This window comes from Oncorhynchus clarkii, unplaced genomic scaffold, assembly GCF_045791955.1.
Source record: "Oncorhynchus clarkii lewisi isolate Uvic-CL-2024 unplaced genomic scaffold, UVic_Ocla_1.0 unplaced_contig_14020_pilon_pilon, whole genome shotgun sequence".
NCBI classification, from domain to species: Eukaryota; Metazoa; Chordata; class Actinopteri; order Salmoniformes; family Salmonidae; genus Oncorhynchus; species Oncorhynchus clarkii.
Window position 1 is genome coordinate 140,001 of NW_027258029.1, and position 25,763 is coordinate 165,763.

Here is a 25,763-nt window from a genome sequence, read left to right on the forward strand (position 1 = left end):
GGATGGGAGAGGAGAGGAGTTTAATCAGTTTAATACTAATTACAGAGAATCTTTGATAAAACGAATTAGTCTTCAGTTTATAAGAAGTTAATGATAGTAAAGACAAGTTTTGGGTAACATGGAGTCTGATGGGAGAAATCAAAGGCGAGTGATGAATTGTATCTTATTTATTTTATTTATTATTATTATTATTTCAGCTTTTTTGTGTGACTCCTCTGCTCGTCTGAATGCTTTACTGTGAAATTAGCGCCGTGAAAAAAGTGTTCATTCATTGGATTTCTTCACATTGTATTTGTGTTACAAAAGTGGGATTAAATTATACTTAAATTGTCTTTTTTTTTATACTCAACAATCTACTCTAAAAAAAACAAACATAATTAAGATTTCAAAAATGTGAAACTATTTTGGTTTGCTAGATTTTTACGATTCAGATATAGCTAGTTGATAGTTATGATGAAAAACGTTTGCTTTTTTGTAAATATTATTTGGTCTCTATTGTTGCCATTGGCTGGAGGAAGGTGCAGTGTGAGGTAATACAGTAGGGGGAGGTGCAGCGTGAGGTAATACAGTAGGGGGAGGTGCAGCGTGAGGTAATACAGTAGGGGGAGGTGTAGTGTGAGGTAATACAGTAGGGGGAGGTGCAGTGTGAGGTAATACAGTAGGGGGAGGTGCAGCGTGAGGTAATACAGTAGGGGGAGGTGCAGTGTGAGGTAATACAGTAGGGGGAGGTGCAGTGTGAGGTAATACAGTAGGGGGAGGTGCAGCGTGAGGTAATACAGTAGGGGGAGGTGTAGTGTGAGGTAATACAGTAGGGGGAGGTGCAGCGTGAGGTAATACAGTAGGGGGAGGTGTAGTGTGAGGTAATACAGTAGGGGGAGGTGCAGTGTGAGGTAATACAGTAGGGGGAGGTGCAGCGTGAGGTAATACAGTAGGGGGAGGTGTAGTGTGAGGTAATACAGTAGGGGGAGGTGCAGTGTGAGGTAATACAGTAGGGGGAGGTGCAGTGTGAGGTAATACAGTAGGGGGAGGTGTAGTGTGAGGTAATACAGTAGGGGGAGGTGCAGCGTGAGGTAATACAGTAGGGGGAGGTGCAGTGTGAGGTAATACAGTAGGGGGAGGTGCAGTGTGAGGTAATACAGTAGGGGGAGGTGTAGTGTGAGGTAATACAGTAGGGGGAGATGCAGTGTGAGGTAATACAGTAGGGCGAGGTGTAGTGTGAGGTAATACAGTAGGGGGAGGTGTAGTGTGAGGTAATACAGTAGGGGGAGTGCTGCTCAGCGTGAGGTAATACAGTAGGGGGAGTGCTGATCAGCGTGAGGTAATACAGTAGGGGGAGGTGTAGTGTGAGGTAATACAGTAGGGGGAGGTGCAGTGTGAGGTAATACAGTAGGGGGAGGTGCAGCGTGAGGTAATACAGTAGGGGGAGGTGTAGTGTGAGGTAATACAGTAGGGGGAGATGCAGTGTGAGGTAATACAGTAGGGCGAGGTGTAGTGTGAGGTAATACAGTAGGGGGAGTGCTGATCAGCGTGAGGTAATACAGTAGGGGGAGTGCTGCTCAGCGTGAGGTAATACAGTAGGGGGAGTGCTGATCAGCGTGAGGTAATACAGTAGGGGGAGGTGTAGTGTGAGGTAATACAGTAGGGGGAGGTGTAGTGTGAGGTAATACAGTAGGGGGAGGTGTAGTGTGAGGTAATACAGTAGGGGGAGTGCTGCTCAGCGTGAGGTAATACAGTAGGGGGAGTGCTGATCAGCGTGAGGTAATACAGTAGGGGGAGGTGTAGTGTGAGGTAATACAGTAGGGGGAGGTGCAGTGTGAGGTAATACAGTAGGGGGAGGTGCAGCGTGAGGTAATACAGTAGGGGGAGGTGCAGTGTGAGGTAATACAGTAGGGGGAGTGCTGCTCAGCGTGAGGTAATACAGTAGGGGGAGGTGCAGCGTGAGGTAATACAGTAGGGGGAGGTGTAGTGTGAGGTAATACAGTAGGGGGAGGTGCAGCGTGAGGTAATACAGTAGGGGGAGTGCTGCTCAGCGTGAGGTAATACAGTAGGGGGAGTGCTGCTCAGCGTGAGGTAATACAGTAGGGGGAGTGCTGCTCAGCGTGAGGTAATACAGTAGGGGGAGGTGCAGCGTGAGGTAATACAGTAGGGGGAGGTGTAGTGTGAGGTAATACAGTAGGGGGAGGTGCAGCGTGAGGTAATACAGTAGGGGGAGGTGTAGTGTGAGGTAATACAGTAGGGGGAGGTGCAGCGTGAGGTAATACAGTAGGGGGAGGTGCAGCGTGAGGTAATACAGTAGGGGGAGGTGTAGTGTGAGGTAATACAGTAGGGGGAGGTGTAGTGTGAGGTAATACAGTAGGGGGAGGTGCAGCGTGAGGTAATACAGTAGGGGGAGGAGCAGTGTGAGGTAATACAGTAGGGGGAGGTGCAGTGTGAGGTAATACAGTAGGGGGAGGTGCAGTGTGAGGTAATACAGTAGGGGGAGGAGCAGTGTGAGGTAATACAGTAGGGGGAGGAGCAGTGTGAGGTAATACAGTAGGGGGAGGTGCAGTGTGAGGTAATACAGTAGGGGGAGGTGCAGTGTGAGGTAATACAGTAGGGGGAGGTGCAGTGTGAGGTAATACAGTAGGGGGAGGTGCAGTGTGAGGTAACACAGTAGGGGGAGGAGCAGTGTGAGGTAATACAGTAGGGGGAGGAGCAGTGTGAGGTAATACAGTAGGGGGAGGAGCAGTGTGAGGTAATACAGTAGGGGGAGGTGCAGTGTGAGGTAATACAGTAGGGGGAGGTGCAGTGTGAGGTAATACAGTAGGGGGAGGAGCAGTGTGAGGTAATACAGTAGGGGGAGGTGCAGTGTGAGGTAATACAGTAGGGGGAGGTGCAGTGTGAGGTAATACAGTAGGGGGAGGTGCAGTGTGAGGTAATACAGTAGGGGGAGGTGCAGTGTGAGGTAACACAGTAGGGGGAGGTGCAGTGTGAGGTAACACAGCTAACCAATCACACGAGAGCTACAGAAACACCGCTAACCAATCACACGAGAGCTACAGAAACACTGCTAACCAATCACACTGACACCGTGTTACAGCAGGGGACAGAGAGGAGAGGTGTGTGTGTGTGTGTGTGTGTGTGTGTGTGTGTGTGTGTGTGTGTGTGTGTGTGTGTGTGTGTGTATGTGTGGCCCATGTAGCCTTTTAGTGCTCGATAATATCCAACCACACCGTCAAAATTAACCTTCTCGCGTTAAAATTAGAATTCTAAATCACAATAAACTCACCAATACCTCAACGCCAGAAATATCACAATAAACTCACCAATACCTCAACGCCAGAAATATCACAATCACAATAAACTCACCAATACCTCAACGCCAGAAATATCACAATAAACTCACCAATACCTCAACGCCAGAAATATCACAATAAACTCACCAATACCTCAACGCCAGAAATATCACAATAAACTCACCAATACCTCAACGCCAGAAATATCACAATAAACTCACCAATACCTCAACGCCAGAAATATCACAATAAACTCACCAATACCTCAACGCCAGAAATATCACAATAAACTCACCAATACCTCAACGCCAGAAATATCACAATAAACTCACCAATACCTCAACGCCAGAAATATCACAATAAACTCACCAATACCTCAACGCCAGAAATATCACAATAAACTCACCAATACCTCAACGCCAGAAATATCACAATAAACTCACCAATACCTCAACGCCAGAAATATCACAATAAACTCACCAATACCTCAACGCCAGAAATATCACAATAAACTCACCAATACCTCAACGCCAGAAATATCACAATAAACTCACCAATACCTCAACGCCAGAAATATCACAATAAACTCACCAATACCTCAACGCCAGAAATATCACAATAAACTCACCAATACCTCAACGCCAGAAATATCACAACCACAACACATCGTTAAGCCATTCCTCAAAAAACAACCCCAGTTGAGTCGGGCCACAACACGGTTATTGGGCTCACACACACACACACACACACACACATACACACACACACACACACACACTTTTGTCTTGCACTCTACACACAGCTTCGTCCCAGATTCACCAGCTGAAAATCATTCCCACCAAACAATAACACCTGATTTATCTAAATATATATAGAGACAGTTCATCATTTACCAATAATTTACATAAAAACCACCATTTATATAAACATCAACATTGCACTTCTGATTTAAACGACGGCTGATTAAACTAGATGTTGGTTGAGAGTGTGTGTGTTTTCTGTGTGTGACCATTTTTACAATATTGTCCAATAAACGAGTATATACTTAACCCCCCACACACACTACTACTACTGCCCCCCTCCACACACACACACACACTACTACTGCCCCCCTCCACACACACACACTACTGCCCCCCTCCACACACACTACTACTGCCCCCCTCCACACACACTACTACTGCCCCCCTCCACACACACTACTACTGTCCACACACATACACTAATATTGTCCACACACACTACTACTACTGCCCCCCCTCCACACACACACTACTACTGCCCCCCCCCCCCACACACACACACTACTACTGTTCCCACACACACACACTACTACTGTTCCCACACACACACATTACTACTGTTCCCACACACACACACTACTACTGTCCACACACACAAACACTACTACTGTCCACACACACACACTACTACTGTTCCCACACACACTACTACTGTTCCCACACACACACACTACTACTGTTCCCACACACACACACTACTACTGTCCACACACACAAACACTACTACTGTCCACACACACACACTACTACTGTTCCCACACACACACTACTACTGTTCCCACACACACACTACTACTGTTCCCACACACACACTACTACTGTTCCCACACACACACTACTACTGTTCCCACACACACACTACTACTGTCCACACACACTACTACTGTCCACACACACACTACTACTGCCCCCCCCCACAGATGTTCCGAGAAGTGTAAAAATAAAGAACATTTCCATATTCAGAGTCATAGACAGGAGGAGTGTTTATCTAACCCTGGGGAACAGCTTTCTCTGGCTCTGACAGACACACACACACACACACACACACACACACTACTACTGTCCCCCCCTACACACACTACTGCCCCCCCCCCCCCCCACACACACACACAGAGAGAGTATCAGTTCTACCACTATACAACGTGTCGTGTCAGTTCTACCACTATACAACGTGTCGTGTTAGTTCTACCACTATACAACGTGTTAGTTCTACCACTATACAACGTGTCGTGTCAGTTCTACCACTATACAACGTGTCGTGTTAGTTCTACCACTATACAACGTGTCGTGTTAGTTCTACCACTATACAACGTGTCGTGTTAGTTCTACCACTATACAACGTGTCGTGTTAGTTCTACCACTATACAACGTGTCGTGTTAGTACTACCACTATACAACATGTTAGTTCTACCACTATACAACGTGTCGTGTTAGTTCTACCACTATACAACGTGACGTGTTAGTTCTACAACTATACAACGTGTTAGTTCTACCACTATACAACGTGTCGTGTTAGTTCTACCACTATACAACGTGACGTGTTAGTTCTACAACTATACAACGTGTTAGTTCTACCACTATACAACGTGTCGTGTCAGTTCTACCACTATACAACGTGTCGTGTTAGTTCTACCACTATACAACGTGTCGTGTTAGTTCTACCACTATACAACGTGACGTGTTAGTTCTACCACTATACAACGTGTCGTGTTAGTTCTACCACTATACAACGTGTCGTGTTAGTTCTACCACTATACAACGTGTCGTGTTAGTTCTACCACTATACAACGTGTCGTGTTAGTTCTACCACTATACAACGTGTCGTGTTAGTACTACCACTATACAACATGTTAGTTCTACCACTATACAACATGTTAGTTCTACCACTATACAACGTGTTAGTTCTACCACTATACAACGTGTTAGTTCTACCACTATACAACATGTTAGTTCTACCACTATACAACGTGTTAGTTCTACCACTATACAACATGTTAGTTCTACCACTATACAACGTGTTAGTTCTACCACTATACAACATGTTAGGTCTACCACTATACAACATGTTAGTTCTACCACTATACAACGTGTTAGTTCTACCACTATACAACGTGTTAGTTCTACCACTATACAACGTGTTAGTTCTACCACTATACAACGTGTTAGTTCTACCACTATACAACGTGTTAGTTCTACCACTATACAACGTGTCAGTTCTACCACTATACAACGTGTTAGTTCTACCACTATACAGCGTGTTAGTTCTACCACTATACAACGTGTTAGTTCTACCACTGTACAACGTGTTAGTTCTACCACTATACAACGTGTCAGTTCTACCACTATACAACGTGTCAGTTCTACCACTATACAACGTGTTAGTTCTACCACTATACAACGTGCTAGTTCTACCACTATACAACGTGTTAGTTCTACCACTATACAACGTGTTGTTAGTTCTACCACTATACAACGTGTTGTTGGTTCTACCACTATACAACGTGTTGTTGGTTCTACCACTATACAACGTGTTGTTGGTTCTACCACTATACAACGTGTTAGTTCTACCACTATACAACGTGTCAGTTCTACCACTATACGACGTGTTAGTTCTACCACTATACGACGTGTTAGTTCTACCACTATACGACGTGTTAGTTCTACCACTATACGACGCGTCGTGTTAGTTCTACCACTATACGACGCGTCGTGTTAGTTCTACCACTATACGACGCGTCGTGTTAGTTCTACCACTATACGACGCGTCGTGTTAGTTCTACCACTATACGACGCGTCGTGTTAGTTCTACCACTATACGACGCGCCGTGTTAGTTCTACCACTATACGACGCGTCGTGTTAGTTCTACCACTATACGACGTGTCGTGTTAGTTCTACCACTATACGACGTGTCGTGTTAGTTCTACCACTATACGACGTGTCGTGTTAGTTCTACCACTATACGACGTGTCGTGTTAGTTCTACCACTATACGACGTGTCGTGTTAGTTCTACCACTATACGACGTGTCGTGTTAGTTCTACCACTATACGACGTGTTGTGTTAGTTCTACCACTATACGACGTGTCGTGTTAGTTCTACAACTATACAACGTGTTGGTTCCACCACTATACAAAGTGTCGTGTTAGTACTACCACTATACAGCGTGTTAGTTCTACCACTATACAACGTGTTGGTTCTACCACTATACAGCGTGTTAGTTCTACCACTATACAACGTGTTAGTTCTACCACTATAAAACGTGTTAGTTCTACCACTATACGACGTGTTAGTTCTACCACTATACGATGTGTTAGTTCTACCACTATACGACGTGTTAGTTCTACCACTATACGACGTGTTAGTTCTACCACTATACGACGTGTTAGTTCTACCACTATACGACGCGTCGTGTTAGTTCTACCACTATACGACGCGTCGTGTTAGTTCTACCACTATACGACGCGTCGTGTTAGTTCTACCACTATACGACGCGTCGTGTTAGTTCTACCACTATACGACGCGTCATGTTAGTTCTACCACTATACGACGCGTCGTGTTAGTTCTACCACTATACGACGCGTCGTGTTAGTTCTACCACTATACGACGCGTCGTGTTAGTTCTACCACTATAAGACGCGTCGTGTTAGTTCTACCACTATACGACGCGTCGTGTTAGTTCTACCACTATACGACGCGTCGTGTTAGTTCTACCACTATACGACGCGTCGTGTTAGTTCTACCACTATACGACGGGTCGTGTTAGTTCTACCACTATACGACGCGTCGTGTTAGTTCTACCACTATACGACGCGTCGTGTTAGTTCTACCACTATACGACGCGTCGTGTTAGTTCTACCACTATACGACGCGTCGTGTTAGTTCTACCACTATACGACGTGTCGTGTTAGTTCTACCACTATACGACGTGTCGTGTTAGTTCTACCACTATACAACGTGTCGTGTTAGTTCTACCACTATACAGCGTGTTAGTTCTACCACTATACAACGTGTTAGTTCTACCACTATACAACGTGTTAGTTCTACCACTATACAACGTGTTAGTTCTACCACTATACAACGTGTTAGTTCTACCACTATACAACGTGTTAGTTCTACCACTATACAACGTGTCAGTTCTACCACTATACAACGTGTTAGTTCTACCACTATACAACGTGTCAGTTCTACCACTATACAACGTCTCAGTTCTACCACTATACAACGTGTTAGTTCTACCACTACAGAGGTGACTGAAGACAGACAACAGAAAACACACACAACTACAAAAACTAAACCTCTGGATAAAAAACGCAACATGTAAAGTGAAATCAAAGACCCCAGAAAATTAACATACGGCACAAAAAGCTTATTACTCTAACGTTTTGTGCAGACATTTGTTGACATCCTTGTTAGTGAACATTTCTCCTTTGCCCAGATAAATCGATCCACCTGACAGGTGTGGCATATCAAGAAAGCTGATTTAAACAGCATGATCATTCCACAGGTGCACCTTGTGCTGGGGGGGGGGACAATAAAAAGGCCACTCTAAAAAAATGTGCAGTTTTGTCACACAATTGCCACAGATGTCTCATGTTTTGTGGGAGCATTGAAATTGACATTGCTGACTTGCAGGAATGTCTGCCGGAGCTGTTGCCCGGATAATCGAATGTTCATTTCTCTACCATAAGCCGCCTCCAAACGTTGTTTTAGAGAATTTGCCAACTACGTCCCACTGGCCTCACAACCGCTCATCACGTGTTTGGCATCGTGTGTGGGCGAGTGATTTGCTGAACAGGGAGCCCCACGGTGGAAGTGGAGTTATGGTATGGGTGCAGGCGTAAGCTACGGACAACGGACACAATTGCATTTTATCGATGGCAATTTGAATGCACAGAGATACCCGTGACGAGATCCCGAGGCTCATTGTGAGGCCAATTTGTTTATTTTTACGGTATCTGTGACCAACAGATTCATATCTGTATTCCCAGAGTCATGTGAAATCCATAGATTAGGACCTAATTCATATATTTATTGCAATTTAAACTGCTTTCCTTCTATGAAACTGTAACTCTGTAAAAATCTATTAAATTGTTGCGTGTTTCATTTATATATATTTTGTGTTCGGTATAAATATCAAACTGCAAAACTAAACAGTGGATAAATTTTTAAAAAAAACGAAATAAACGAAGTAACATTGTAGTAGATTATTAGACGTGCTACAAAACAGCTTGTTCATGAAGGAGCTTGAACAACATTTTTTTTAAACAATTAAATCAATTACATTTCCACGGTGAATCTTTTAAAAGAAGATAATAATAATAATAATAATAATAATAACAGATAATCAATGATATATCATGTGGGTGGACAGATGTCTGTAAAAATCTAAAAATGTCTCTTGCTCGGTAATCAAACGGTCTGAAGAAATAACTATCGACACGGTGAAGGACTCTTTATGGGATCGTCAATATTTCTGATGGGGGGGGTTTAATGGGTCTAATGGGTTTAATGGGTCTAATGGGTTTAATGGTGGGGTTTAATGGGTCTAATGGGTTTAATGGTGGGGTTTAATGGGTCTAATGGGTTTAATGGTGGGGTTTAATGGGTCTAATGGGTTTAATGGGTCTAATGGGTTTAATGGGTCTAATGGGTTTAATGGTGGGGTTTAATGGGTCTAATGGGTTTAATGGTGGGGTTTAATGGGTCTAATGGGTTTAATGGTGGGGTTTAATGGGTCTAATGGGTTTAATGGGTCTAATGGGTTTAATGGGTCTAATGGGTTTAATGGTGGGGTTTAATGGGTCTAATGGGTTTAATGGGTCTGTAGATCCTGTTTGACGTGTCTGAACGAGTGATCAGTTGATAAAGAAGACAAACTCTGTGTGGGTTTTTATTACATTTAAAACGCTGATTTAAAAAATAAAATCTTATTTCAAACTTCTCTTGAATGATTACGTTTTTTATTTTTTTATTTTTTTAAACACAGATTTAAAAAAATGTTTTTATTTATTTAATGTCAAACATAGTCTGTCGTGGGAAATATTATATTAAATATTAATTAATTAAATATTATACGGCTTTTAACAGATAAAAAATTATAGAAATTCCAATCTGAAATCTCTCTAAACACCTTGAAATGCCATTCAGATTATTTTCTCTTTGATTCGATATGAAGTAAATATCTTCCTGGTGTGAGGATCCTCTGTTATCTGTGTTGCCCAGGGCCACACAAGGTGGAACTCTCCCTACCCATACTACCACACAGTGTGTTTAAACAGGCACCACACACACACACGCCTCCTCCCTGCACCTAACCGCCCACACACACACACGCCTCCTCCCTGCACCTATCCTCCCACACACACACACACGCCTCCACCCTGCACCTAACCGCCCACACACACACACACGCCTCCTCCCTGCACCTAACCGCCCACACACACGCCTCCTCCCTGCACCTATCCTCCCACACACACACACACGCCTCCACCCTGCACCTATCCGCCCACACACACGTACAAAGCCCCCTACCTAAGCTTCCAGCAACCCCACTCCCCCTCCATAAACACACACAACTACCAACCACGTCCCCTATCCTAATCTCATCACACCAATCCAATGCCCGACACACACACAGACACACACAGGTCTGACAAACCCCTTGCTTGCTGGTGAGTGTTTCCAGTCAAATGACAGTTAGGAAGCAGGTTCTGTTTCTGCTGGGGAGAAACGGGAGGTGGTTGGATTAAAACCAGGTGAGAGAGAGAGAGAGAGAGAGAGGGAGAGAGGGAACAAGAGAGAGAACGAGAGAGAGAGAGGGAACAAGAGAGAGAACGAGAGAGAGAGAGGGAACAAGAGAGAGAGAACGAGAGAGAGAGGGAGGGAACGAGAGAGAGAGAGAACGAGACAGAGCGAGGGAGAGCGAACGAGAGAGAGAGAGGGAGAGCGAACGAGAGAGAGAGAGGGAGAGCGAACGTGAGAGAGAGGGGGAGAGCGAACGAGAGAGAGAGAGAGGGAGAGCGAACGAGAGAGAGAGAGAGAGGGAGAGCGAACGAGAGAGAGAGAGGGAGAGCGAACGAGAGAGAGAGAGGGAGAGCGAGCGAACGAGAGAGAGAGGGAGAGCGAACGAGAGAGAGAGAGAGAGAGAGAGAGAGAGAGAGAGAGAGAGAGAGGGATGAAAAGATAGAAAGGGATAAGTGAAACCCGGGTGTAGGAAAAGGGGAAACAAGGAAAGGGGCAGAGCTGTAGGAAGGGTAAAGTTTTGAGAGGCAGGATAGGAGAGGAGATAAGCCCAGGACCCAACACCCTGCCTGGGTCCAAACTAGGCCTCTAGCCCCTACTACTACCAGAGAACCAGAGGAGAGAGGAGAGGACCCACCCTGCCGGGGTCCAAACTAGGCCTCTAGCCCCCTACTACTACCAGAGAACCAGAGGAGAGGACCCAACACCCTGCCGGAGTCCAAACTAGGCCTCTAGCCCCTCCTACTACCAGAGAACCAGAGGAGAGGACCCAACACCCTGCCGGGGTCCAAATTAGGCCTCTAGCCCCTACTACTACCAGAGAACCAGAGGAGAGAGGAGAGGACCCACCCTGCCGGGGTCCAAACTAGGCCTCTAGCCCCCTACTACTACCAGAGAACCAGAGGAGAGGACCCAACACCCTGCCGGAGTCCAAACTAGGCCTCTAGCCCCTCCTACTACCAGAGAACCAGAGGAGAAGACCCAACACCCTGCCGGGGTCCAAACTAGGCCTCTAGCCCCTACTACTACCAGAGAACCAGAGGAGAGAGGACCCAACACCCTGCCGGGGTCCAAACTAGGCCTCTAGCCCCTACTACTACCAGAGAACCAGAGGAGAGAGGAGAGGACCCAACACCCTGCCGTGGTCCAAACTAGGCCTCTAGCCCCCTACTACTACCAGAGGAGAGGACCAACACCCTGCCGGAGTCCAAACTAGGCCTCTAGCCCCTACTACTACCAGAGAACAAGAGGAGAGAGGAGAGGACCCAACACCCTGCCGTGGTCCAAACTCTACTACTACCAGAGAACCAGAGGAGAGAGAAGATGTCTTACCTTTCTCCCCTGTAAGTGAGTGAAGAGAAACATTTTCCCCCCCAAAACGCTCGCAGGAAGACGAGACACAGATCCGCTCGCCCACCCCGACAGACGCGGGCAGACGCGGCCTTTAAGCCTCAAACAAAGTTTGGTGTGCACAGGACCAAGACCAAGGGGACAACAAGAGGGTGAGAGAAAGAGGAGGGAGAATAGAGGAGAGAAAAGGAGAGAGTCTGAACCCCCCCCCCCCCCCAGTGACTGCTGGGGTTTTATTATCCAGTTCCATCTGGCTGCTGCTGGAAGAGACAGACACACCCGGGTTCTCCGATTGGGCTGTGTGTGTGTGTGTGTGTGTGTGTGTGTGTGTGCGTGTGTGTGTGTGTGTGTGTGTGTGTGTGTGTGAGACAATGAGAAGTTCGTCCTTCGTCGGACTCTGAGTACAAATAGAATACTGAAGCGACTGGGCCTTTTCATCTCCGCCTCCCCCCTTACCCCTCCACCTCCTCCCCCTTACCCCTCCACCCCCCTTACCCCTCCACCTCCTCCCCCTTACCCCTCCACCCCCTTACCCCTCCACCTCCTCCCCCCGCCTCCCCCCTTACCCCTCCTCCCCCTTACCCCTCCACCCCCTTACCCCTCCCCCCTCTCCACCTCCCCCCCACCTCCCCCCCGCCTCCCCCTTACCCCTCCACCTCCTCCCCCCTTACCCCTCCGCCGCCTCCCCCCTCACCCCGCCTCCCCCCTGTCCTTGTTCCTGCCCAAACACCAAACTACAAGACAGTGGACTGGCAGAACCACTGTGTGTGTGTGTGTGTGTGTGTGTGTGTAACATGTTTTCACAGAGCGACTAATAGTATTTAAATGCTTAAAAGTCTCACAGCAAAAAAAACACTAAATCAACCTTCACTATACTCACTGTGGAGACCTCTGTCTATATTCAGACCTCATTCACTATACCCACTGTGGAGACCTCTGTCTATATTCAGACCTCATTCACTATACTCACTGTGGAGACCTCTGTCTATATTAAGACCTCATTCACTATACTCACTGTGGATACCTCTGTCTATATTCAGACCTCATTCACTATACTCACTGTGGAGAACTCAGTCCTCCTCCTCTCTGTCTATATTCAGACCTCATTCACTATACCCACTGTGGAGACCTCTGTCTATATTCAGACCTCATTCACTATACTCACTGTGGAGACCTCAGTCCTCCTCCTCTCTGCCTATATTCAGACCTCATTCACTATACTCAGTGTGGAGACCTCTGTCTATATTCAAACCTCATTCACTATACTCACTGTGGAGAACTCAGTCCTCCTCCTCTCTGTCTATATTCAGACCTCATTCACTATACTCACTGTGGAGACCTCTGTCTATATTCAGACCTCATTCACTATACTCACTGGGGAGACCTCAGTCTATATTCAGACCTCATTCACTATACTCACTGTGGAGAACTCAGTCCTCCTCCTCTCTGTCTATATTCAGACCTCATTCACTATACTCACTGTGGAGACCTCTGTCTATATTCAGACCTCATTCACTATACTCACTGTGGAGACCTCAGTCCTCCTCCTCTCTGTCTATATTCAGACCTCATTCACTATACTCACTGTGGAGACCTCTGTCTATATTCAGACCTCATTCACTATACTCACTGTGGAGACCTCTGTCTATATTCAGACCTCATTCACTATACTCACTGTGGAGACCTCTGTCTATATTCAGACCTCATTCACTATACTCACTGTGGAGACCTCAGTCCTCCTCCTCTCTGTCTATATTCAGACCTCATTCACTATACTCACTGTGGAGACCTCTGTCTATATTCAGACCTCATTCACTATACTCACTGTGGAGACCTCTGTCTATATTCAGACCTCATTCACTATACTCACTGTGGAGACCTCTGTCTATATTCAGACCTCATTCACTATACTCACTGTGGAGACCTCTGTCTATATTCAGACCCCATTCACTATACTCACTGTGGAGACCTCAGTCCTCCTCCTCTCTGTCTATATTCAGACCTCATTCACTATACTCACTGTGGAGACCTCTGTCTATATTCAGACCTCATTCACTTTACTCACTGTGGAGACCTCTGTCTATATTCAGACCTCATTCACTATACTCACTGTGGAGACCTCTGTTTATATTCAGACCTCATTCACTATACTCACTGTGGAGACCTCTGTCTATATTCAGACCTCATTCACTATACTCACTGTGGAGACCTCTGTCTATATTCAGACCTCATTCACTATACTCACTGTGGAGACCTCAGTCCTCCTCCTCTCTGTCTATATTCAGACCTCATTCACTATACTCACTGTGGAGACCTCTGTCTATATTCAGACCTCATTCACTATACTCACTGTGGAGACCTCTGTCTATATTCAGACCTCATTCACTTTACTCACTGTGGAGACCTCTGTCTATATTCAGACCTCATTCACTATACTCACTGTGGAGACCTCAGTCCTCCTCCTCTCTGTCTATATTCAGACCTCATTCACTATACTCACTGTGGAGACCTCTGTCTATATTAAGACCTCATTCACTATACTCACTGTGGAGACCTCTGTCTATATTCAGACCTCATTCACTATACTCACTGTGGAGACCTCTGTCTATATTCAGACCTCATTCACTATACTCACTGTGGAGACCTCTGTCTATATTAAGACCTCATTCACTATACTCACTGTGGAGACCTCTGTCTATATTCAGACCTCATTCACTTTACTCACTGTGGAGACCTCTGTCTATATTCAGACCTCATTCACTATACTCACTGTGGAGACCTCAGTCCTCCTCCTCTCTGTCTATATTCAGACCTCATTCACTATACTCACTGTGGAGACCTCTGTCTATATTAAGACCTCATTCACTATACTCACTGTGGAGACCTCTGTCTATATTCAGACCTCATTCACTATACTCACTGTGGAGACCTCTGTCTATATTCAGACCTCATTCACTATACTCACTGTGGAGACCTCTGTCTATATTAAGACCTCATTCACTATACTCACTGTGGATACCTCTGTCTATATTCAGACCTCATTCACTATACTCACTGTGGAGACCTCTGTCTATATTCAGACCTCATTCACTATACTCACTGTGGAGACCTCAGTCCTCCTCCTCTCTGTCTATATTCAGACCTCATTCACTATACTCACTGTGGAGACCTCTGTCTATATTCAGACCTCATTCACTATACTCACTGTGGAGACCTCAGTCCTCCTCCTCTCTGTCTATATTCAGACCTCATTCACTATACTCACTGTGGAGACCTCAGTCCTCCTCCTCTCTGTCTATATTCAGACCTCATTCACTATACTCACTGTGGAGACCTCTGTCTATATTCAGACCTCATTCACTATACTCACTGTGGAGACCTCAGTCCTCCTCCTCACTCAGTCCTCCTCCTCTCTGTCTATATTCAGACCTCATTCACTATACTCACTGTGGAGACCTGTCTATATTCAGACCTCATTCACTATACTCACTGTGGAGACCTCAGTCCTCCTCCTCTCTGTCTATATTCAGACCTCATTCACTATACTCACTGTGGAGACCTGTCTATATTCAGACCTCATTCACTATACTCACTGTGGAGACCTCTGTCTATATTCAGACCTCATTCACTATACTCACTGTGGAGACCTCAGTCCTCCTCCTCACTCAGTCCTCCTCCTCTCTGTCTATATTCAGACCTCATTCACTAAACTCACTGTGGAGACCTCAGTCCTCCTCCTCTCTGCCTATATTCAGACCTCATTCACTATACTCACTGTGGAGACCTCAGTCCTCCTCCTCTCTGTCTATATTCAGACCTCATTCACTATACTCACTGTGGAGACCTCAATCTATATTCAGACCTCATTCACTATACTCACTGTGGAGACCTCTATCTATATTCAGACCTCATTCACTATACTCACTGTGGAAACCTCAGTCCTCCTCCTCTGTCTATATTCAGACCTCATTCACTAAACTCACTGTGGAGACCTCTGAATATAGACAGAGAGGAGGAGGACAGACATTCACTATACTCACTGTGGAGACCTCTGTCTATATTCAGACCTCATTCACTATTCTCACTGTGGAGACCTCTGTCTATATTCAGACCTCATTCACTATACTCACTGTGGAGACCTCTGTCTATATTCAGACCTCATTCACTATACTCACTGTGGAGACCTCAGTCCTCCTCCTCTCTGTCTATATTCAGACCTCATTCACTATACTCACTGTGGAGACCTCTGTCTATATTCAGACCTCATTCACTATACTCACTGTGGAGACCTCTGTCTATATTCAGACCTCATTCACTATACTCACTGTGGAGACCTGTGTCTATATTCAGACCTCATTCACTATACTCACTGTGGAGACCTCTGTCTATATTCAGACCTCATTCACTATACTCACTGTGGAGACCTCTGGCTAGCCTGTCTATATTCAGACCCCGCCCCCTTTACTCTGGCTAGCCGTTCTATATTCAGACCCCGCCCCCTTTACTCTGGCTAGCAGTTCTATATTCAGACCCCGCCCCCTTTACTCTGGCTAGCCGTTCTATATTCAGACCCCGCCCCCTTTTCTCTGGCTAGCTGTTCTATATTCAGACCCCGCCCCCTTTCCTCTGGCTAGCAGTTCTATATTCAGACCCCGCCCCCTTTACTCTGGCTGGCCGTTCTATATTCAGACTCCACCCCCTTTCCTCTGGCTAGCCTGTCTAGCCTGCCCCTTTCCTGTTGCCTTTCCACTCCCAAAACGTAGCTACAGCCTTCTCCTCCTCCCCCCCCCCCCCCCCCCCGTGACCCCCGTGTGCAGACATGAGGTCAAGCTCCAGAGATCACAGGGGGTGGGGGTAAGATCAGCCCAAACATACAGCACCATACCAGCTCTTGAACCTCTCCCTCCACCCTGTGTGTGTGTGTGGTGTGTGTGTGTGTGTGTGTGTGTGTGTGTGTGTGTGTGTGTGTGTGTGTGTGTGGTGTGTGTGTGTGGTGTGTGTGTGTGTGTGTGTGGTGTGTGTGTGTGTGTGTGTGTGTGTGGTGTGTGCAGGGGCACTCTTGCAGAAACCTCAGCCCAGGGAAATTCAAATGAGGGAGTAACAGAGTGAGAACAAGAGAAAGAGAGAGAGAATGGGAGAGAGAGAGAATGGGAGAGAGAGAATGGGAGAGAGAGAGAATGGGAGAGAGAGAGAGAGAGAGAGAATGAGAGGGGAGAGAGAGAGAGAAAAAAAGAGATAGAATGAAGGGGAGAGAGAGACAGAGAGAATGAGAGGGGAGAGAGAGACAGAATGGGAGAGATAGAATGAGGGGGTAAGAGAGAGAATGAGAGGGGAGAGAGAGAGAGATAGAATGAAGGGGAGAGAGAGACAGAGAGAATGAAAGGGGAGAGAGATAGAATGAAGGGGAGAGAGAGACAGAGAGACAGAATGGGAGATAGAATGAGAGGGGAGAGAGAGACAGAATGGGAGAGATAGAATGAGAGGGGAGAGAGGTTGCTGAGGTTGCAGGTTTGCTAATGTGTAGATCTGAAGAGATTTGCAGAGAACATTTTTACTCTCTTCCCTCTCCCTCTCTCTCTCTCCCTCTTGGTGTATCTGTTGTTAGTTTATGGCATTAGCGTTACGAGCAGTGTGTGTGTACATGCTGATTAGAATCCAGTTCTCCACACACATCAACACAACACCAACAGGTAGATGGGATGTTCTGAACCAACACAACACTAACAGGTAGATGGGATGTTCTGAATGTTGTCGACCAACACAACACCCTCCCTTTAATGTCTCCTTCTCCCTCACTCCCTCCCTTTAAAGTCTCCTTCTCCCTCACTCCCTCCCTTTAATGACTCCTTCTCCCTCACTCCCTCCCTTTAATGTCTCCTTCTCCCTCACTCCCTCCCTTTAATGTCTCCTTCTCCCTCCCACCCTCCCTCCTCCTTCTCCCTCACTCCCTCCCTTTAATGTCTCCTTCTCCCTCCCTCCCTTTAATGTCTCCTTCTCCCTCCCTCCCTCCCTTTAATGTCTCCTTCTCCCTCCCTTTAATGTCTCCTTCTCCCTCCCTTTAATGTCTCCTTCTCCCTCCCTTTAATGTCTCCTTCTCCCTCCCTCCCTTTAATGTCTCCTTCTCCCTCCCTTTAATGTCTCCTCCCTCCCTTTAATGTCTCCTTCTCCCTCCCTCCCTTTAATGTTCCTTCTCCCTCCCTCCCTCCCTCCCTTTAATGTCTCCTTCTCCCTCCCTTTAATGTTCCTTCTCCCTCCCTCCCTCCCTTTAATGTCTCCTTCTCCCTCCCTCCCTCCCTTTAATGTTCCTTCTCCCTCCCACCCTCCCTTTAATGTCTCCTTCTCCCTCACTCCCTCCCTTTAATGTCTCCTTCCTCCTCACTCCCTCCCTTTAATGTCTCCTTCTCCCTCACTTTAATGTCTCCTTCCTCCTCACTCGCTCCCTCCCATGTCTCCTTCTCCCTCCCTCATTCCCTCGTTTCCTCCCTACCTTTAATGTCTCCTCCCTCCCTTTCCTCCCTCCCTCCCATGTCTCCTTCTCCCTCCCTCCCACCCTCCCTTTAATGTCTCCTCCTCCTCCCTCCCTCCTTTCCTCCCTACCTTTAATGTCTCCTCCCTCCCTCCATCCCTACCTTTAATGTCTCCTTCTCCCTCCAGGTTCAGTATGATGCCCTGGTCTCCATCTTGTTTCCCGCTGTCTAGAATCATCCAGCTCTCCAGACTGTCAGAATCAGAGTCCAATCCAGACTTCGCTCCGGATCCTGAGTCCAACACCACCACCGAGTCAGAGCCCACACTGGACCTCCCCTTCTTTGGGGCGGGGTTTCTCTAAGGGGGAGGGGACAATAATAATAAATGGTATTATTCATTGATGACTGTTAGTCGGCTAGTTAATCGGAACCAGCGTGGAGTTGGTTGTGGACCATGCTGCATCTGGGTCTGGAGTACTGCCACCTAGGCTGCCTTTACACAGGCCGTCCAATTCTGATATCGCATCTTAATTGCTCTTTTGACCAATCACATCAGATATTTTTCAGAGCTGATCTGATTCTAGAAGGGGTTGGTGTTTCTAGAGATCAATACTGTCCCCGGGGGGGGGTCGTTATGTTACTGTCTAGAAGGGGTTGGTGTTTCTAGAGATCAATACTGTCTCAGAGGGAGTCGTTATGTTACAGTCTAGAATGGGTTGATCAATACTGTCCCAGAGGGAGTCACTATGTTACTGTCTAGAAGGGGTTGGTGTTTCTAGAGATCAATACCGTTCCAGGGGGTCGTTATATTACTGTCTAGAAGGAGTTGGTGTTTCTAGAGATCAACACTGTCCCAGAGGGTTGTTATGTTACTGTCTAGAAGGAGTTGGTGTTTCTAGAGATCAATACTGTCCCAGGTGAGTCGTTATGTTACTGTCTAGAAGGGGTTGGTGTTTCTAGAGATCAACACTGTCCCAGAGGGTTGTTATGTTACTGTCTAGAAGGAGTTGGTGTTTCTAGAGATCAATACTGTCCCAGGGGGAGTCGTTATGTTACTGTCTAGAAGGGGTTGGTGTTTCTAGAGATCAACACTGTCCCAGAGGGTTGTTATGTTACTGTCTAGAAGGAGTTGGTGTTTCTAGAGATCAATACTGTCCCAGGGGGAGTCGTTATGTTACTGTCTAGAAGGGGTTGGTGTTTCTAGAGATCAATACCGTCCCAGGGGGAGTCGTTATGTTACTGTCTCGAAGGAGTTGGTGTTTCTAGAGATCAATACTGTCTCAGAGGGGAGTCGTTATGTTACTGTCTAGAAGGGGTTGGTGTTTCTAGAGATCAATACCGTCCCAGGGGGGAGTCGTTATGAAGATTTTTGGTACAACGTAACGTGGCCACTAGGAAGAAGCCGAAGACACACTCTGTCGTCGTACCTGTTGTCCCGGGGTCGAGGCCTGCAGGGGTCCTTTCTTTAACCTCTGACCTTTCAAGCTACACACCCCGTCATCTTCCTCCGTGTTGTCTGACACCGTGATGACGTCATCTTGACTCGAGTCGATGACTATGACCTCCTGGAACAACCTTTGACGTCTGGGGTCACCTTCGGGAACGATAGAGGAGAGTTATGGGGTTGTTTTTTTTTTGCAACGCAGGAAATGGACACCAAAATAATGAGTGATAAACCCGTTGCAACAATGATTATGCATCATAATTAGGGCTATAGAGGTATTTACACCAAACCGTTCAGGGACCTCGATTCAGTCCGCTGTGAACCCCAATGAATGAATAAATATATATATATGATGGGACTAGAATGTTGGAACTAGTATGTTGGAACTAGAATGACGGAACTAGAATGTTGGAACTAGAATGTTGGAACTAGAATGACGGAACTAGAATGACGGAACTAGAATGTTGGAACTAGAATGTTGGAACTAGAATACGGGACTAGAATACGGGACTAGAATGTTGGAACTAGAATGACGGAACTAGAATGACGGGACTAGAATGTTGGAACTAGAATAACGGGACTAGAATGTTGGAACTAGAATGTTGGAACTAGAATAACGGAACTAGAATGTTGGAACTAGAATGACGGGACTAGAATGTTGGAACTAGAATGTTGGAACTAGAATGACGGGACTAGAATGTTGGAACTAGAATGACGGGACTAGAATGTTGGAACTAGAATGACGGAACTAGAATGACGGGACTAGAATGTTGGAACTAGAATGACGGAACTAGAATGTTGGAACTAGAATGACGGGACTAGAATGTTGGAACTAGAATGACGGAACTAGAATGTTGGAACTAGAATGACGGGACTAGAATGACGGGACTAGAATGACGGGACTAGAATGACGGGACTAGAATGTTGGAAGTATATTGTACAAGGAACAAGAGCCAACGTGTGGCTGCTAGTTATTCATCTGAATGGAGGTGGTGTTATTTGTAACTGTCGGACAGGAAGAAAGTCACGCAGACTCCATTAGCCTCGCTAGCCGGCTAGCTCACTACAAGGTAGTTAGTTATACAGAAGTGATTACGTCAACGGTGGACTGACTACCGGACAAAATACTACAAGGTAGTTTTACAGACGCAGACAGTGAGTGGACATTCACGCACCTTTGGATAAAGCCCTGTGTAAATAAACACACAGTAGTGGTCTGTCTGTTCTCCTCCACTCACCTTTGGAGAGACCTCTCTGCTGTTTCCTACCCTGTGTAAACAAACACACAGTAGTGGTCTGTCTGTTTGTTCTCCTCCACTCACCTTTGGAGAGACCTCTCTGCTGTTTCCTACCCTGTGTAAACAAACACACAGTAGTGGTCTGTCTGTCTGTTCTCCTCCACTCACCTTTGGAGAGACCTCTCTGCTGTTTCCTACCCTGTGTAAACAAACACACAGTAGTGGTCTGTCTGTTTGTTCTCCTCCACTCACCTTTGGAGAGACCTCTCTGCTGTTTCCTACCCTGTGTAAACAAACACACAGTAGTGGTCTGTCTGTCTGTTCTCCTCCACTCACCTTTGGAGAGACCTCTCTGCTGTTTCCTACCCTGTGTAAACAAACACACAGTAGTGGTCTGTCTGTCTGTTCTCCTCCACTCACCTTTGGAGAGACCTCTCTGCTGTTTCCTACCCTGTGTAAACAAACACACAGTAGTGGTCTGTCTGTTTGTTCTCCTCCACTCACCTTTGGAGAGACCTCTCTGCTGTTTCCTAACCTGTGTAAACAAACACACAGTAGTGGTCTGTCTGTCTGTTCTCCTCCACTCACCTTTGGAGAGACCTCTCTGCTGTTTCCTAACCTGTGTAAACAAACACACAGTAGTGGTCTGTCTGTTTGTTCTCCTCCACTCACCTTTGGAGAGACCTCTCTGCTGTTTCCTACCCTGTGTAAACAAACACACAGTAGTGGTCTGTCTGTCTGTTCTCCTCCACTCACCTTTGGAGAGACCTCTCTGCTGTTTCCTACCCTGTGTAAACAAACACACAGTAGTGGTCTGTCTGTCTGTTCTCCTCCACTCACCTTTGGAGAGACCTCTCTGCTGTTTCCTACCCTGTGTAAACAAACACACAGTAGTGGTCTGTCTGTTTGTTCTCCTCCACTCACCTTTGGAGAGACCTCTCTGCTGTTTCCTACCCTGTGTAAACAAACACACAGTAGTGGTCTGTCTGTTTGTTCTCCTCCACTCACCTTTGGAGCGACCTCTCTGCCGTTTCCTACCCTGTTGGGTTTTCAGTTTGACTTTCTGTTGTTTCTGCTCTGTGTCCCCCAGCAGGTTTTGCCGTAGATCTCTGTTACTATGATCATTTGACAGGGGTGGCCGCTGTCGTTTGGCCTTGCTCCCATCTTCCTCCTCCTCCTTCTCTCCGTGGCTGGAGGAGAGGCGCCTGTCTCCCACCTCCTCCTCCTTCTCTCCGTGGCTGGAGGAGAGGCGCCTGTCTCCCACCTCCTCCTCCTTCTCTCCGTGGCTGAAGGAGAGGCGCCTGTCTCCCACCTCCTCCTTCTCTCCGTGGCTGGAGGAGAGGCGCCTGTCTCCCACCTCCTCCTCCTCCTCCTCCTCTCCGTGGCTGGAGGAGAGGTGCCTGTCTCCCACCTCCTCCCTCTCTCCGGGGTTAGAGGAGTAGTGGAGTTGGCTGTAGAGTCTGAACTCTAGTTCACTGTCGTCACCCTCTGACCCCCCGGTCTCCTCCGCGTACAGCTCATCCTCTAGCTCCGCCCTGTCCGCGTAGCCCCCGAACATCACCACGGAGGTCACAACACCCTGCGGAGAGGAGGAAGAGACAGAGAGAGAGAGAAACAGAGAGAGAGAGAGAGACAGAGAGAGAGAGAGATACAGAGAGAGAGAGAGAGAGAGCAAGGCGGACAGAGAGAGAGACAGAGAGAGAGAGAGAAACAGAGAGAGAGAGAGAGACAGAGAGAGACAGAGATAGACAGACAGAGAGAGAGAGAGAGAGAGAGACAGAGAGAGACACAGAGACAGAGAGAGAGAGAGACAGAGAGACAATATGACATCTGAAATGTCTTTATTCTTTTGGATCTTGTGTGAGTGTAATATTTACTGTTAATTATTTTGTTATTGTTTATTATCCATTTCACTTGCTTTGGAAATGTTTACATGTGGTTCCCATGACAATAAAGCCCCGACATCTGAGAGAGAGGAGAAAATCTGGCATTATCATCATTATCATCAAACTAATGTAAACTCCACCCTACTCATTATCATCAAACTAATGTGAACTCCACCCTACTCATTATCATCAAACTAATGTGAATTCCACCCTACTCATTATCCTCAAACTAATACGAACTCCACCCTACTCATTATCATCTAAACTAATGTGAACTCCATCCTGCTCATTACCATCAAACCAATTGCAAACTCCACCCAACTCATTATCATCAAACTAATGTGAACTCCACCCAACTCATTATCATCAAAACGAATGTAAACTCCACCCTGCTCATTATCATCAAACTAATGTGAACTCCATCCTACTCATTATCATCAAAACTAATGTGAACTCCATCCTACTCATTATCATCAAACTAATGTGAACTCCACCCTACTCATTATCATCAAACTAATGTGAACTCCACCCTGCTCATTATCATCAAAACGAATGTGAACTCCACCCTGCTCATTATCATCAAACTAATGTGAACTCCACCCAACTCATTATCATCAAACTAATGTGAACTCCACCCAACTCATTATCATCAAAACAAATGTAAACTCCACCCTGCTCATTATCATCAAACTAATGTAAACTCCACCCTACTCATTATCATCAAACTAATGTGAACTCCACCCTACTCATTATCATCAAACTAATGTGAACTCCACCCTGCTCATTATCATCATTGTCATCAAACTAATGTGAACTCCACCCTACTCATTACCATCAAACTAATGTGAACTCCACCCTACTCATTATCATCAAACTAATGTGAACTCCACCCTGCTCATTATCATCAAACTAATGTGAACTCCACCCTGCTCATTATCATCAAAACTAATGTGAACTCCATCCTACTCATTATCATCAAACTAATGTGAACTCCACCCTGCTCATTATCATCAAACTAATGTGAACTCCACCCTACTCATTATCATCAAACTAATGTGAACTCCACCCTACTCATTATCATCAAACTAATGTGAACTCCACCCTGCTCATTATCATCATTATCATCAAACTAATGTGAACTCCACCCTGCTCATTATCATCAAACTAATGTGAACTCCACCCTACTCATTATCATCAAACTAATGTGAACTCCACCCTACTCATTATCATCAAACTAATGTGAATTCCACCCTACTCATTATCCTCAAACTAATACGAACTCCACCCTACTCATTATCATCTAAACTAATGTAAACTCCACCCAACTCAATAACATCATGATCATCAAAACTAATGTAAACTCCACCCTGCTCATTATCATCAAAACTAATGTGAACTCCATCATACTCATTATCATCAAACTAATGTGAACTCCACCCTGCTCATTATCATCAAAACTAATGTGAACTCCATCCTACTCATTATCATCAAACTAATTTGAACTCCACCCTACTCATTACCATCAAACCAATTGCAAACTCCACCCAACTCATTATCATCAAACTAATGTGAACTCCACCCAACTCATTATCATCAAAATGAATGTAAACTCCTCCCTGCTCATTATCATCAAAACTAATGTAAACTCCACCCTGCTCATTATCATCAAAACTAATGTGAACTCCATCCTACTCATTATCATCAAACTAATGTGAACTCCACCCTGCTCATTATCATCTAAACTAATGTGAACTCCATCCTACTCATTATCATCAAACTAATGTAAACTCCACCCAACCTCCTGTCACCTATTTGTGCTCAATGTCAGGTGGGGTGTGTGTGTGTGTGTGTGTGTGTGTAAGAGAGAGAGGGAAAGGGGTTGTGAGGTCCATTGCCCTGGCCAGTGCTGCGTATCTGTGCCATGATGGCCAGAGATGATTGGCTCCTAGAGCGCCATTGCCCTGGAAACGCCACGCTGACCGCTCACAGACTGCCACCCAGGGAATAAGGATAGAGGACAGAGCGTGTGTGTGTGTGTGTGTGTGTGAGAGAGAAGAGACCTAGGACGGAGAAACGATGAGGTGTGTGTGTTTACATTTACATTTCAGTGTTAATCGTTATCTCCTGATCAACGGTCGGGTGTGTGACAGATCATCTGAAAAGTCTGGAGGGTTTCTACCAGCAGCCCAGGGTGATTCATGACTCATTATGTACTGATACTGTAGGGGACTGGAGAGGTGAAAACCACCTGAACACAGCGGACTAACATCACCCACCTGAACACAGCTGACTAACATCACCCACCTGAACACAGCTGACTAACATCACCCACCTGAACTACCTGAACACAGCTGACTAACATCACCCACCTGAACTACCTGAACAACATCACCCACCTGAACACAGCTGACTAACATCACCCACCTGAACTACCTGAACACAGCTGACTAACATCACCCACCTGAACTACCTGAACACAGCTGACTAACATCACCCACCTGAACTACCTGAACAACATCACCCACCTGAACACAGCTGACTAACATCACCCACCTGAAC

At 46.1% G+C, this 25,763-nt stretch overlaps 1 protein-coding gene across 5 annotated transcripts in view; it reads right to left on the reverse strand.

The window, feature by feature from the left end:
- The window catches only part of LOC139394581 (zinc finger CCHC domain-containing protein 7-like), a 120,706-nt gene that overhangs the window by 68,555 nt on the left and 26,388 nt on the right, over positions 1 to 25,763 (reverse strand). For 2 of the 5 annotated variants that reach the window (XM_071142682.1, XM_071142681.1), the window contains exons 2-5: positions 22,339 to 22,897; positions 21,571 to 21,582; positions 20,064 to 20,230; positions 18,799 to 18,994 (exon numbers count right to left, since the gene is read on the reverse strand). In XM_071142682.1, the coding sequence (XP_070998783.1) occupies positions 18,799 to 18,994; positions 20,064 to 20,230; positions 21,571 to 21,582; positions 22,339 to 22,876 (913 nt within the window). In that variant the 5' untranslated portion in view covers positions 22,877 to 22,897. Of the gene's footprint in view, positions 1 to 18,798; positions 18,995 to 20,063; positions 20,231 to 21,570; positions 21,583 to 21,822; positions 21,835 to 22,326; positions 22,898 to 25,763 lie in introns of all 5 variants that reach the window. The other 3 variants (XM_071142685.1, XM_071142683.1, XM_071142684.1) reach the window with 3 other exon arrangements.